We start from the raw sequence: 13,081 nt of genomic DNA on the forward strand, positions 1-13,081 counted from the left end.
CTAAGGAATAAGAGGTTTCACGAAGCTTCCTTCAGATGTCACTGTGAAAACAAAGAAGGACCTTCCTCTCTGCATTCTTGCTATTTGTTGGTGTGGCAAGTCAGTCAGTGTACGCTGAGGGCTCACTTCTCAACTTCCCATGTTGTGTCTTTGTGCCTGTTGCTAGTACCCCAGGACGGACTCTGAGTCCCGGTCCGTCATGATTTCCATTCTGCATTTTGATGCAGTAGTAATGTCTCGACTGGCTAGAGTATATTTTCAAGTAATGCTTTTTTGGAGAACAGTAGATGGTGGTACATTTTTCTGAGTCTTCCATACCGGAGAATAGCCTGCTGTTTCCTTGACACATAAGAAAGGTCCTTTGGCTGGTAGGTGAAGATGGAGGTGCAGGAGAAGGAGGTGACTTATAAATCGGTTTTATAAAAGCTTTCCAGGCATCTTTGCCCAGCGTGAAAGAAGGCCCAGAAGTGACAATCCCAGAAGGAACTTATGTTGGAGTATGTGAGGTGTGACCAAATAAAGGGCAAAGGGAGGCAGAGATGATAGAACATTGGCAAGTTGTGTGAGAGGAATGGACAAAAAGGAAGGGAAGAGGACAATCTCAAACTGAATGAGAACTTTGAAGCCGAAGGAGAAAAAAATACTGAAATACGATGCTGAGATTAACAGGGGGGTGGTGGAGAAAGGTTACATCACCTTACCAGATGAGGAAGGTTGCTTTCAAGATGTGTAACAAGTATGGATGCAGTTCCAAGGAAGAGCTCCATCAGTTCCCTGCTGACAGCCTGACCAGAATGCATTCTCTGCATTGCAGGCTAGCTTGCTTTTCTGCAAGCAAGGGTTCAGAAGCATTCTTTACCTCAAGATTAGAACTGATTTCATACTGATGGATTGTTGTGTATGAGAAATAAAAACACTTAAATAAAAGCAGTTTTCTGGGGTTGATGCATAAAATCAGAGTTATGCATTTTTACCTGTCATTTCACCTTTAAAACCGTTCTCAAATCCTTCTTTTCCTCTCTGCTTCCAGTTTCTCCCCGCCTCCCCACCACCCACCCACCATTCTACCATTGTCGCCAGCAGAGTTAGTATCCCAGAAAACACAGACCTGGTTATCTCACCCTGCTAGTTAAAAACGTCCACGGCTTCCCTTTGCCTTCTAGATAAATCCTAGAAACCGTAATTTTACATAGTTCTTTATAACTATTTTTCTGCAGTCATTCCACAAATATTTATTGCGTACCTACTATATGCCAGGTACTGTTGCAGGCACCAGGAATACAGCAGTGAAGCAACAGACAAATGCTGCTGCCCTCATAGACTTCCATTCTTCTTTGAGGAGACAAACAATAAACAAAGATAAAGAAGCAAAATATAGCTAGTAACAGCTAGGGAGAAAAATAAAACAGGGAAGGGGAGAGAGGGGAGAGTAGCAAAGGAGCACCTCACTGGTCAGTAAAGACCTGAAGGAAGCAAGAATCCAGCCAGGTGGGTATCTGGGAGCAGATCCTTCCATCAGGGGAAGGGGAGAGTGCAGAGACCCTCCAGAACCACAGGAGGCTAGCATGGCTGGAGCAGAAGGAGCAGGAGGTCCCAGCAGCCCCAGGGTCAAATCAGATAAGGCCTTTCTAGCTCATGGTTGGAATTTTTGCTTTTACTCTTAGTGAGATGGGAAGTGAGGGGATTTGAGCAAGCGAGTGACATGATGTGACATGATTTCTCTCTTGCTGTCTTCCATCCTTCACACGTTACCCAAGACACATCAAGAGATCTCTGCTGAACATGCAAGCCTCTCTTTGTGGCTCCTCTGTCTGCCTGAGAACCCTTCAAAGCCCAGCTGAACATCATCTGCTTTGGAAAGCCTTCCCCATGTCCAGACCAAATGGGGTGCTCCCTCTGCTTGCCTCCATGACACCTAGCGTATTTCTGTTGGGCCCCCTGTTTGTGTGTCTGTATTTCTCAGTAGCTTCAGAGAAGGGAGTTCCTTTGATGGGTTCCCAAGGCCCAGCACGGGTCCACCCCATAGTAGACTCTCGGTAAGGATAAGCAAATAAATGAGTGAATGAGACAGAAAAAAAAAGAACTCACCTGTGAGGTTTTTGAAACAAGGTTTTAAATTTTAGCCCATGGCCCTCAAAGCCTTTTAACTGTATTCCATTATCTTCACACATAGATACATATTTTCCCAGCCACAAGGTAGCCTCTGTCCTCAAAGTTGTTCTGGAAAGTTGACCCTGTGATCATTTCAAACATCATGTTCCAACACTATTCTAGGCAAAGTGTCCTGGCCATTCTGTGCCCTGGCTCTTAACTGAACAGCTGTTTTGTGGATTTGGCAGGACCTGGTAGAGCAGGAACCCTTTATTTATTTTTTTTTCCTTTTTTTTTTTTTTTTTTTTTTGAGATGGATGAAGTCTTGCTCTGTCACCCAGACTGGAATGCAGTGGTGTGATCTCAGTTCATTACAACCTCTGCCTCCGAGGTTCAAGTGATTCTCCTGCCTCAGCCTCCCAAGAAGCTGGGATTACAGGCACCCGCCATCACGCCCGGCTAATTTTTGCAGTTTTAGTAGAGCTAGGGTTTCGCCATGTTGGCCAGGTTGGTCTCAAACTCCTGACCTCAGGTGATCCATTCTCATTGGCCTCCCAAAGTGCTGGGATTACAGGCGTGAGCCACCACGCCCAGCCAGGAACACTTTCTTAAGCAAACCACACTTATTCATTGGAAGCACTTTCAAATCATTCAACAGGTGACTTTCTTGAATACATCTAGTTGCTTGATAATGACCTGAAGAAGTAAGGAAAATTAATGAAACTGGTGGCTCTTTCCTTAAAGGATTGCAAGTGCCACTCTGGTCCTCCCTCCGCCTTAGAGACCTGAACCGTAGACACATTTTCCTCTGTGTTCAAGATAACAACAGGAGCAGGTTTTTCATGGGAGAGGAAAGGGTTAGGACTCTCCAGCCAGGAGGAGACTGGGAAGCCGAATGAAAGCTCTCATCTTAGCCGAGGGTGCAGTGTCTCTCCCTGGCTCGTCCACAGTCCCTGGGGTTTTCCTACAGCTCATGATGTTCCCTCGGAGAGGGAACCCTGCCTGGAATGCCCAGAGGTCATGCTGTCAACTCCCCCTACAAGGTTTTCCTTGGCCAGCATGTCGGGTGAGAAGAGGAGGGAGACCAGCAGAGAATGCGTGTGAAGAGGGCAGCCAGAGAGGGACTTTCGGCCCCCAGTCCTGTGTTCCAGCCCCAAGTGCTCCTTGGTCTCAGGGGTGCAGTTCCAGGGCCTTCCTCATGGGCACCCTGCCTCTCTTTTTCACTCCCTTTTTTTTTCTGGGACAAAGGAGTTCTCTGTGATACTATATTATCAACTTCAAATACAGAAATACCTGTGTATTCAGTTACATGAGTAGCTGTCTTTCTGTGTGTATTAATACAATGGGCTGAATAAAAGCCGCTGTCCTGAGGTTATCTGGCAAGATGGGGAAAGAAAAACAAAACAAGTCATTATTGTACCTTCTCAAGATAAGTTCTTTATTCTCATCCACACTCTTCCATCAGCTTCCCTCTGCCCAGAATTTTCACAATGATCCTACACTAAAACCTAACTCGGCGTCACGGTTGTTAACCAGTACGATAGCAAGGACACATGAGAATCTGTTAATACAAGCACATGCGATGGCGCAGGCTCATGCTGAGCAAGCACCATTAACACCCCTCCTCCTTCCCAGCGCCAGCACAGCCCTGCTCAACAGACGTGTAAACACAGGGCCTTTTCACAGGGTTTATGCACAGAAGCAAGGGGAGCCTCAGACCCAAGGCCTTATGCACAACGTTGTGTAATTCCCTTTGAACAGACAGCTCAGTTAGCAAAAAGAATTTGGATATCTGATAACCTAAACATCATTCCCATTGTTAAAGTGCTTAATTATTCACATGGCACAAAAACCCAGGTTTTGCAACCCATAGTCAAATCCAGATGCAAACATGGACAGATAACAGTTAAAATCCCTGATTGTACGGATATGGCCCATCTGAGATCCATATTGGGAAGCTGCACAAATGGAAAGCTATAAAACACAAACACTCTTCTTTCATAAAAGACATTTTTTCAAGTAGCTGAAAGCACAATGAATGTTGAGGTATTTTGTTAACAAATGGATGAGCTAAGTTCAAGGGAAGTCAAGTCACTTGCTAAAAGAGGCAAAATTAGAAGTCAAGAAGTGACATCTATTTCAGTGCTCTGCCAATGAAAGTAATTTTTATTCCTTCCCTATAGAATCTAAAAGAAGACCAGGTATAGCGGCTCACAGCTGTAATTCCAGTGCTTTGGGAGGCTGAAGCATGGAGGATCGCTTGAGGCCAGAAGTTCAAGATCAGCCTGGGCAACATGGCAAGATGCTATCTCTACAAAAAAATAAAAAATAATCAGCCAGGCATGGTGGTGCATACCTATAGTCCTAGCTACTTGGGAGACTGAGGTGTGAGGAGTATTGCTTGAGCCCAGGAGTTCAAGGCTGCAGTGAGCCATGATCATGCCACTGCACTCCAGTCTGGGTGACAGAGCAAGACCTTGTCCCTTAAAAAAAAATTTATTTCAAAGAATCTAAAAGAAAAAAGGGAAGACTACGGAGTTCATGTACAGCTCAAAGAAGTGGAATAGGGAAGTTTAAACAAAAAGGGAAAAAAAACACACACACACAAGAATAGACACTGTTGGCAACCCTGCAGAGTCAGAGTTTGAAAGTGAGAGTTGGAAACTTGACCTCTGAGTTTGCTGGAGGAAGCCAGCAAAATGATTTAGAAAGGATAATATAATCATAATGGCAGGAAGTGAGTACAGTCCTCTTGGCTAGAGAATCTCAGTTACAATGTTTGGGGCAGACCAACTGGAAATGATGCTACGTCAGGGACCACGTTTGAAAGCCTAAATCTAAGTTGACAGGAGGTGTTCCATGGAGGCTCTGGGAAAGAGGGACTCGAAGGCAGACCTCCACACAGTGGACTTACTAGTCTCGCTCTGTCACCCAGGCTGGAGCGCAGTGGCGTGATCTCAGCTTACTGCAGCCTCAACCTCCTGGGGTCAAGCAATCCTTCCACCTCAGCCTCCTGAACAGCTGGGACCACAGGTACAGGCCACCATGCCCAGCTAATTTTTGTCCTTTTGGACAGACAGGGTTTTAACATGTTGCCCAGGCTGGTCTCGAACTCCTGAGCTCAAGCAATCTGCCTGCCTCAGCTTCCCAAAGTGCTGGAGGTGTTTTATGGATTGAATACTGTTCAGTTGTACCCTATGAAAGTGGCCCACCACAATGGCCTGTTTTCCTGAGTGATTCTAGAGAGACAGCAGGAGGGGCTGCTTGCTCCCATGGGGCTCAAAGGGCGGATTGGAACAAAATTGGACAGTGGCCTCTGTGCTTGCTGGCTCCCCAGCCCCGAACCTCCTCTCTGTGGGAACCACGGGACACTCATACTGCTGGAATGTGGCTCTTCCCACAGTCAGACACCACTGGCCAGCCAGGACCTCCCCTCCTGTTGAAAAATGCTCTCCCTTGCAGCTCCCACTAGGAAACCTGGAAGGCTAAACTGTCTGTGACGTTGTTTCCCTAAAATGTGCCCAGACACTGCGTTTCATAAAGTTTCTGTCTCTTCTTTCTGTTAAGAAAGGAGAAAAAGGATCCCAGCTACTCGGGAGGCTGAGGCAGGAGGATCGCTTGAACCAGAGAGGTGGAGGCTGCAGTGAGCTGAGATTGTGCCATTGCACTCCAGCCTGGGCAACAGAGCGAGACTCCGTTTCAAAAACAAAAGACAGGAGGAAAAGGAAAAGCATTCCCAGTACTCTCGTCCACCTCCTCAGTTGGAAGTGCAATAAAAAGGTTCTTCTGGCTGGGCACGGTGGCTCACACCTATAATCCCAGCGCTTTGGGAGGCCGAGGCAGGCAGATCACTTGAGGCCAAGAATTCAAGACCAGCCTGGCCAACATAGTGAAACCCTGTCTCTGCTAAAAATACAAAAAAATTAGCCAGGTATAGTGGCAGGCACCTGTAATCCCAGCTACTCGGGAGGCTGAGGCAGGAGAATTGCTTGAACCTGGGAGGTGGAGGCTGCAGTGAGCCAAGATCATGCCACTGCACTCCACCCCAGATGACAGAGCCACGCTTTGTCTCAAAAAAAATAATAAATACATAAAAAATAAAAGGATTCTTCTCTCTAGTGTTCCCATGTCTCTCAAGACACTCTCCCAACTGCCCTGGTGCCCAAACTCGTGTTTATTCCCTTCCTATTCACTACGCTTCACCTCTTAGGTATTAGGTAAAGCCAATGTCTTGGGGAAAAGTGACTAAAAAGAGGAAATGACAGTTTTCTCTCTAACAAAAATATGAAACCATCTAAGAAGAAAAAAAATGAAATAGACCTATCTTTTTGGTAGTGTGCAGAGTAAAAGCCATTTTAAAAAATTATTTTTAAAAAAACATGATTTTCAAAATTCGTATAGCTGAGAACACTATATTTTAAATACAGGTTGAGTATCCCTAATCCAAAAATATGAAATCCAGAATGCACCAAAATCTAGAGCCTCTTGAGCACTGACAGCGCTCAAAGGGAATGCTCCGCTTTAGGTTGAGCAGCCCTATGATGCAAATATTTCAAAATCCTAAAAAATCTGAAATTTAAAACACTCCTGATCATAAGCATTTCAGAGAAGGGACACTGACCCTGAATTAACACAATCCATTCAATTTAACTTTTTTTTTTTTTTTTTTTAGCTATTGTTTATAAAATAAAAACTAGCCTAAGCCTTGCTGAGTGGGCGTATCTTGATTGCAGTTATTGTTGCAGAGGTACATTGTGAAGAGGCCAGGTCTGTAGGTCAGCCCGTGCCGGTCCTGGTTTATGGATGGTTGGAAAAGAGCTAGTCCCATTCCAGTTGTCATTGTCAGCCAAGTGCATTGTGGAAATATCCCACTTTCCTGGCAAAGCTATCATTGGTATATTTCCACTTGGCCCAGTGCGTGGAATTGTTTTCATACGCTTCCCATGCTTTGAGAGGTCTGCGCAGAAGAAAACATGAGAAGAGGAGTGGGGAAGAGCAGAGGGGTTCAGACAGGAAAAGGGGGAGAGCGAGAAGGAGCCTGACCCTGTGGGTCTGCCAGGGCCCTGCATAGTCCAGCTTATACCCTATCCCCTGGCCTCCAAATGCCCAGGAAGCAGACTGCCTCGGAAGACACTACATGTTGAGGTTCACATCACCAAGTCTGCTGTGTCCAAGGCTTGGACTGAGCACTGGAAAAATGACCCAGTGGCCAATTAAACTTTCCACTGGCAGACATTGGATGAAAACTTTATTTTTAAGTGAAATCTTTCCGTTTGAGTAGTTTTTTAATGAAATGAAGCACGTACTGACATGCACTCTGTGGAGAATAGGAAAATGATTAAATTCTGTGCTGCCATTTTGGGTGGCGGCACTCAGAGCCAGCGTCAAGCATTAGGAGGCATTTCAGGGGCTGTACCACCCCCAGAAGGATCTGTCAGGCCCTTCTGCCTGTTTCCCCTCCAGTTCCTGTGGGCTCCTGGAAGGGACAGAGACACAGGAGATTTCTGCAGGTCCAAGCTCTGTCGTTGCTGAAATATGAAACCAAGGACTGTACTGAAAGATGCGGCAAGGCAAATGCTTTGGAGAATGCCAATTCTGCTACGTGATTACACACTCTTCCTTCCTAATCTTTCTGGGCAATACGTATGAAGAAATAGAAACAGCAAATAGTGTCGTAACCATTTCAGGTTTTGTGGCCAAATGAGGTCAGTTCAGATCAGTTCTGCAGTCAAGTGAGTTACAAAAACTTGATGGTGTTCAGAGCTTGTTGGATTGCGGAATTGTGGAGAAGGAAATGCTGGCCTCTGACCGCATTTGTCTAGAGCCCAAAGAGAAGCCTGCCTTTCATTCCCGAGCAGCTCCAGTTCCTCCCTTGCTTCCAGCTCCCCCGCCCCCATCCCCCGTTTTCAGCCATTGGAGGAGGATGTAGGCTAATTAGCCACAGTGCTGCCTCTCCCTCTGCCCAAGCAACTGAGGAAGTCACTGGAAAGGCATGCATGGCACAGAGGCAGGGACCCTGACTCCCTCACCAAACCTCTCTCTCTGAAATAAGGGGTCGCCCTGACACGTGAGTGAGGTTATTTTACGACAATTGCATTGAAGGCCTACTTCAGTACAGCAGAAATAATATATGAATTTTTATTATCTCAAGAAATGATCATGGCAGAGAGTAAGAAAGCATCCTGAAAAGGTCTGGAGGGACGTGCGACGGACGGGCTGTGGTTGACAGCCACGAGGAGCCAGGATGCACTCAGCTCTGCAAGTAACAACACAACCACGAGGACTGGCAACAGACCCCAAAGTCCGAGTGTTCCCTGCCCAGGGGGACAGGCTGTGCTCTGGCCCAGCGCCTCTGGCTGTGCTGACAGGTTTCCAGCTAGCAGGTCACCACCTCCCCTGGAAGTAAAGGGAGCGAGCTCCATGCGTATGGTGTGTGCTCCTGCTGGCTGTAGCCCTGGGAAAGAGGGGAAGAAATCTTGGTTTCTATATGGCTTGACGTCGAGTTCTTGCTCCTGCAAATTAACCAGGTCAGAAATTGGGGAGGATTCCAGATGACAGCCTCACCAGCCAGGAAGCAACCAAAGCATAGCACAGCTTGACAGGGAGCTGCCAGAAGGTGATCTAACGAAAAAGGGAAGCAAAACTAGAGAACAGTGGTCGGCAGTAGTTGGGAAGAGGTCAGGACATTGGCCACCCCCTAAGCATGGTAGTTCCTGTAGTGTTAAGGCGGCCAGTGTGCAGGAGTCCGCACTCTCTAAGGAGTTAACGATCTGTCTTCTGTTAGTGCTATGCAGCCCAGTGTTTCAGCAGCTTCCCCAGAGTCAGGAAGACCTCAGATGATGGATGGCCTGGCTGAGGTCATCAGTAGAGATAGGCCCCGGACATGGTCTGTCTCCCCATCAGATTCACCAAACCTCAGGGCAGTGGGGTCACAGGGCCAGACAGTGCCCAGCCACGCTGGCATGATGGCAGATTTCCCACAGTGAGGAACTAGGAGTTTGCCCAAGCATGAGGAAAACAAATTTATGAAGTTCATAAATGGAGTTTATAAATGCTATAAACAAGGGGCAGCATGCTTTCATTCTGTGTGGATTTTTTTGTCTGCTTTATTCATATATTTTTGTCAGTTTAATTGAAGTATACACACAATAAAATTCAACAATTTTAAGAATGCAGTTTATTGAGTTTTGACAAACATAAACAGTCACACCACCCCATACATAATATAGAACAGGGGTTGGCAGATCTGGCCCCCAACCTGTGTGTGTTTTGTACATTTTTAAAGGGTTGTTAAAAAGAAGAAGACAGGGATCATATGTGACCCACAAAGCCAAAAATATTTACTGTCTGGCCTTTTACAGGAAAAGCTTGTTGACCCGTTGACCCTGACACGGAACATTCCCATCCCACTTGGAGATCCTTCTGGCCCCTTTGCAGGGATTCCTCCCCTCCCCAGGCAGCCACTGATCTGCTTTCTGTAGATGTAGTTGTGCCTTTTCTAGAATTTCGCATAAATGAAATCATACAGTATGTTGCCTTTTGTGTCTGGCTTGCTTCACTTATATTGCTTTGGAGAGTCATTCTGGATTTTTGCATGTCTCGGTTCTGCACTCCTTTATTTCTGAGTAGCATGGCAAGGTTTGACTCCTGGGGGGAATGGGGGCACTTCACATGTTTTAGCCACCTGCAGATGCAAAGAAGAAGAAAGGGGATCTGCAAGTGTGGCGGTCAGGGCCTGGAGCCCCGGGGTGCCCACTCTCACTGCCCTTGTCTTTGCAGGCATGAACAACCGGGAGGTGCTGGAGCAGGTGGAGCGAGGCTACAGGATGCCCTGCCCGCAGGACTGCCCCATCTCTCTGCATGAGCTCATGATCCACTGCTGGAAAAAGGACCCTGAAGAACGCCCTACTTTTGAGTACTTGCAGAGCTTCCTGGAAGACTACTTTACCGCCACAGAGCCCCAGTACCAACCTGGTGAAAACCTGTAAGGCCCGGGTCTGCGGAGAGAGGCCTTGTCCCAGAGGCTGCCCCACCCCTCCCCATTAGCTTTCAATTCCGTAGCCGGCTGCTCCCCAGCAGCAGAACCGCCCAGGATCAGATTGCATGTGACTCTGAAGCTGACGAACTTCCATGGCCCTCATTAATGACACTTGTCCCCAAATCCGAACCTCCTCTGTGAAGCATTCGAGACAGAACCTTGTTATTTCTCAGACTTTGGAAAATGCATTGTATCGATGTTATGTAAAAGGCCAAACCTCTGTTCAGTGTAAATAGTTACTCCAGTGCCAACAATCCTAGTGCTTTCCTTTTTTAAAAATGCAAATCCTATGTGATTTTAACTCTGTCTTCACCTGATTCAACTAAAAAAAAAAAAAGTATTATTTTCCAAAAGTGGCCTCTTTGTCTAAAACAATAAAATTTTTTTTCATGTTTTAACAAAAACCAATCAGGACAGGTGTTTGTTTTTGTTTTCTTTTTTATAAATATGAATATATATATAATATATATGTCCCTGTACATATACAATGTGGGTGCTAATGTGGAGACTGTGGCCAGCCTGGGCCACCAAGCTATGGGACCCAGAGGGAGGATTTTACTGTAAGTCAGCATCAAAGCACTGGTGTTATTCTGAAAACACCAGTGGCCTCATTTTTGGCTTTTGCAAAGCATGAATTTTTTCATTTGGATTGCACTTTCCTGGTTCATGACTGTACCTGTAGATGGCTGTTACTTTGACTCTTTTCAGGAACCGCCCCCCCAGGCTGAATTTACAAGTTCTGTTAGCAGTATTTGCTTCAACGTACTGCCGTTTGTTCTCAAAACTTAAAAATAAGCGAGCAAATGGCTACCGAGAGAACTGGAAGATGGATACCACACAAACTTCTTGTATAAAAATATGAGTGCTGAAATGTTTCAGACATTTTTAATTTAATAAACCTGTAACCACATTTAAATGATCTAAAACCCATAGCATTGTAGTCATGGCAACCTGCTAAACTTTCTCATGCAACTAAAATTTCTGGGGGAAATGAGGGTGGGGGTTGCACATTTCCCATTGTAAAATAAGTGTTTTAAATGTCCTGTACTGCTAATGAATGACTTTCTATATGTCCAGGAGTTCTCCAGTGGAATAACTATGCACTACTTTACATTTCATGGGGATGCACAAAAACAAAAGAGTATTACATTTTTAGTTGCTGTTTGTACCACCTTAAATTACATATGTTTAACACCAACAAATCAAAAATCCTATTTCTATTGAGTTTTTAATACTGACTAGCAGCTCTTAATTCCTTTTTTGTTATGATTCATTTGTGAGTTTACATTTTTAAATTGTTTAACTTTCTTAATTTAGTAATTAAAAAGAGAGCATTTTACATTTGAATTTTTTTTTGTTTATTTGTTTAAATCATGGAAGGTACTCGTAGTTCTGTGGTACATCTGTCCCACACCAGATGGTATGGAGTCACCTGGTGAATTTAGCCTTTGTGCGATGATTTGCAAATGACAGAAACATTCAGAACATCTGGAGAGTTCTTTTCCCTCTAGAAAGGGTAGGCTCTTGACCAGCTATTTCAGAGGGTCATTAAAGCAAACGTAGGCATACCTTACCATTTGAATTTATCAGACATTTTTTCTAACTGGAATTTACTGTGTCCTGCTTGTAGGAGAAATAGATAATCACAAGAAGAATCTTTCTGTCCTGGAGTCAGTAGATGTATTTCCAAATGTCCCCCCACTTCTGGAAGGAAGGAGCTAACGGAGGAACAACCTAGTGTGGTAGGAAGGGCAGTGGGTGGACGCAGGCTGCCTGTCCGCGTCTGGCTCTGTGATCATTCAGCTTCAGGACCCTGAGCCACCTCCTGGCATCTGTCATTTTCAGGGCCTGTCTGTAAAACTGAAGGGGTTAGATGAGATCTGTACAGCTCTAAGATCCTGTGATTCTAAGATCACTGATGCCATGTGGGGTCCTAGAAAAAGGATGGTTTTCTTTGTTGAAATAACCTTTACATTTAGGGAGGGCCTCCAACACTAAAAAAAAAAAAAAAAAAGAAAAGAAATAGGTTTTCTGATTAATCAAAACTTTATGGTGTTGTTTTTAGCATTAATAGACTTGCTAAACTGATAAAATTTTATTTATTTATTTATTTATTTTTGAGACGGAGTCTCTGTCGCCCAGGCTGGAGTGCAATGGCGCCATCTCGGCTCACTGCAACCTCTGCCAGGTTCAAGGGATTCTCCTGCCTCAGCCTTTTGAGTAGCTGGGATTACAGGCACGCACCACCACGCCGGGCTAATTTTTGTATTTTTAGTAGAGACGGGGTTTCACCACGTTGATCAGGCTGGTCTCGAACTCCTGACCTCGTGATCCCCCTGCCTTGGCCTCCCAAAGTGCTGGAATTACAGGCATGAGCCACAGCGCCTAGCAGATAAAATTTTAAAGATCTTATTACTTATATTATTATCACATTATTAGGTAGTTGATTAACATATTCTAGATATTTTTAAAGATAACTTTGCTTTTAATCCTCACACCCCACTAAGTTGGATAATTTGCAAATATTTCTGGAGGATTTTTGTTTATGTTCTGATTCATTCAAAACAATCTGGAAAAAAAAAAACCGTTTTAAATAGAAATTCTTTTTTTTAAAAAAGTCTCTTCAAACCAAAGTATAGCCTTTAATTTATCAGTTGAGTTCATGGTGGATTCTCTTATATGAAAGAAAGCTAAGGACTCGGGCCACCTCACGGGCACTCTTAGGAAACAGCGTGCTGTAGAGTGAGGTTGCAGAGTGAAAGTAAGAGAGCATCTATAAATACAAAGAAGTCAGAGACTTTTGGGTTTTTTCTTCCAAGAGGCAAATGTGCTTTCAAGAGATATTCCTGAGGTAGGCCATTCCAGAGAGTCCCCACACCTCCCAAGTAGCCTCTCTTCCTCATAAGTTGTACAAGCTTAGGGTGAGGAAACTGAATTTGCTGACCAGAAAGT

General features: G+C 45.0%; 1 protein-coding gene across 6 annotated transcripts in view; it reads left to right on the plus strand.

The window, feature by feature from the left end:
• FYN (FYN proto-oncogene, Src family tyrosine kinase) overlaps positions 1-10,537 on the plus strand; it is a 181,288-nt gene extending 170,751 nt beyond the window's left edge. For all 6 annotated transcript variants that reach the window (XM_050789058.1, XM_050789059.1, XM_050789061.1 and 3 more), the window contains one exon: positions 9,871-10,537. In XM_050789058.1, coding sequence (XP_050645015.1) covers positions 9,871-10,079 — 209 coding nt within the window. In that variant the 3' untranslated portion in view covers positions 10,080-10,537. The remainder of the gene's footprint in view (positions 1-9,870) is intronic.
• Positions 10,538-13,081: the final 2,544 nt, after the last annotated feature.

The sequence above is a fragment of the Macaca thibetana genome, chromosome 4, assembly GCF_024542745.1.
Source record: "Macaca thibetana thibetana isolate TM-01 chromosome 4, ASM2454274v1, whole genome shotgun sequence".
Taxonomy (NCBI): Eukaryota; Metazoa; Chordata; class Mammalia; order Primates; family Cercopithecidae; genus Macaca; species Macaca thibetana.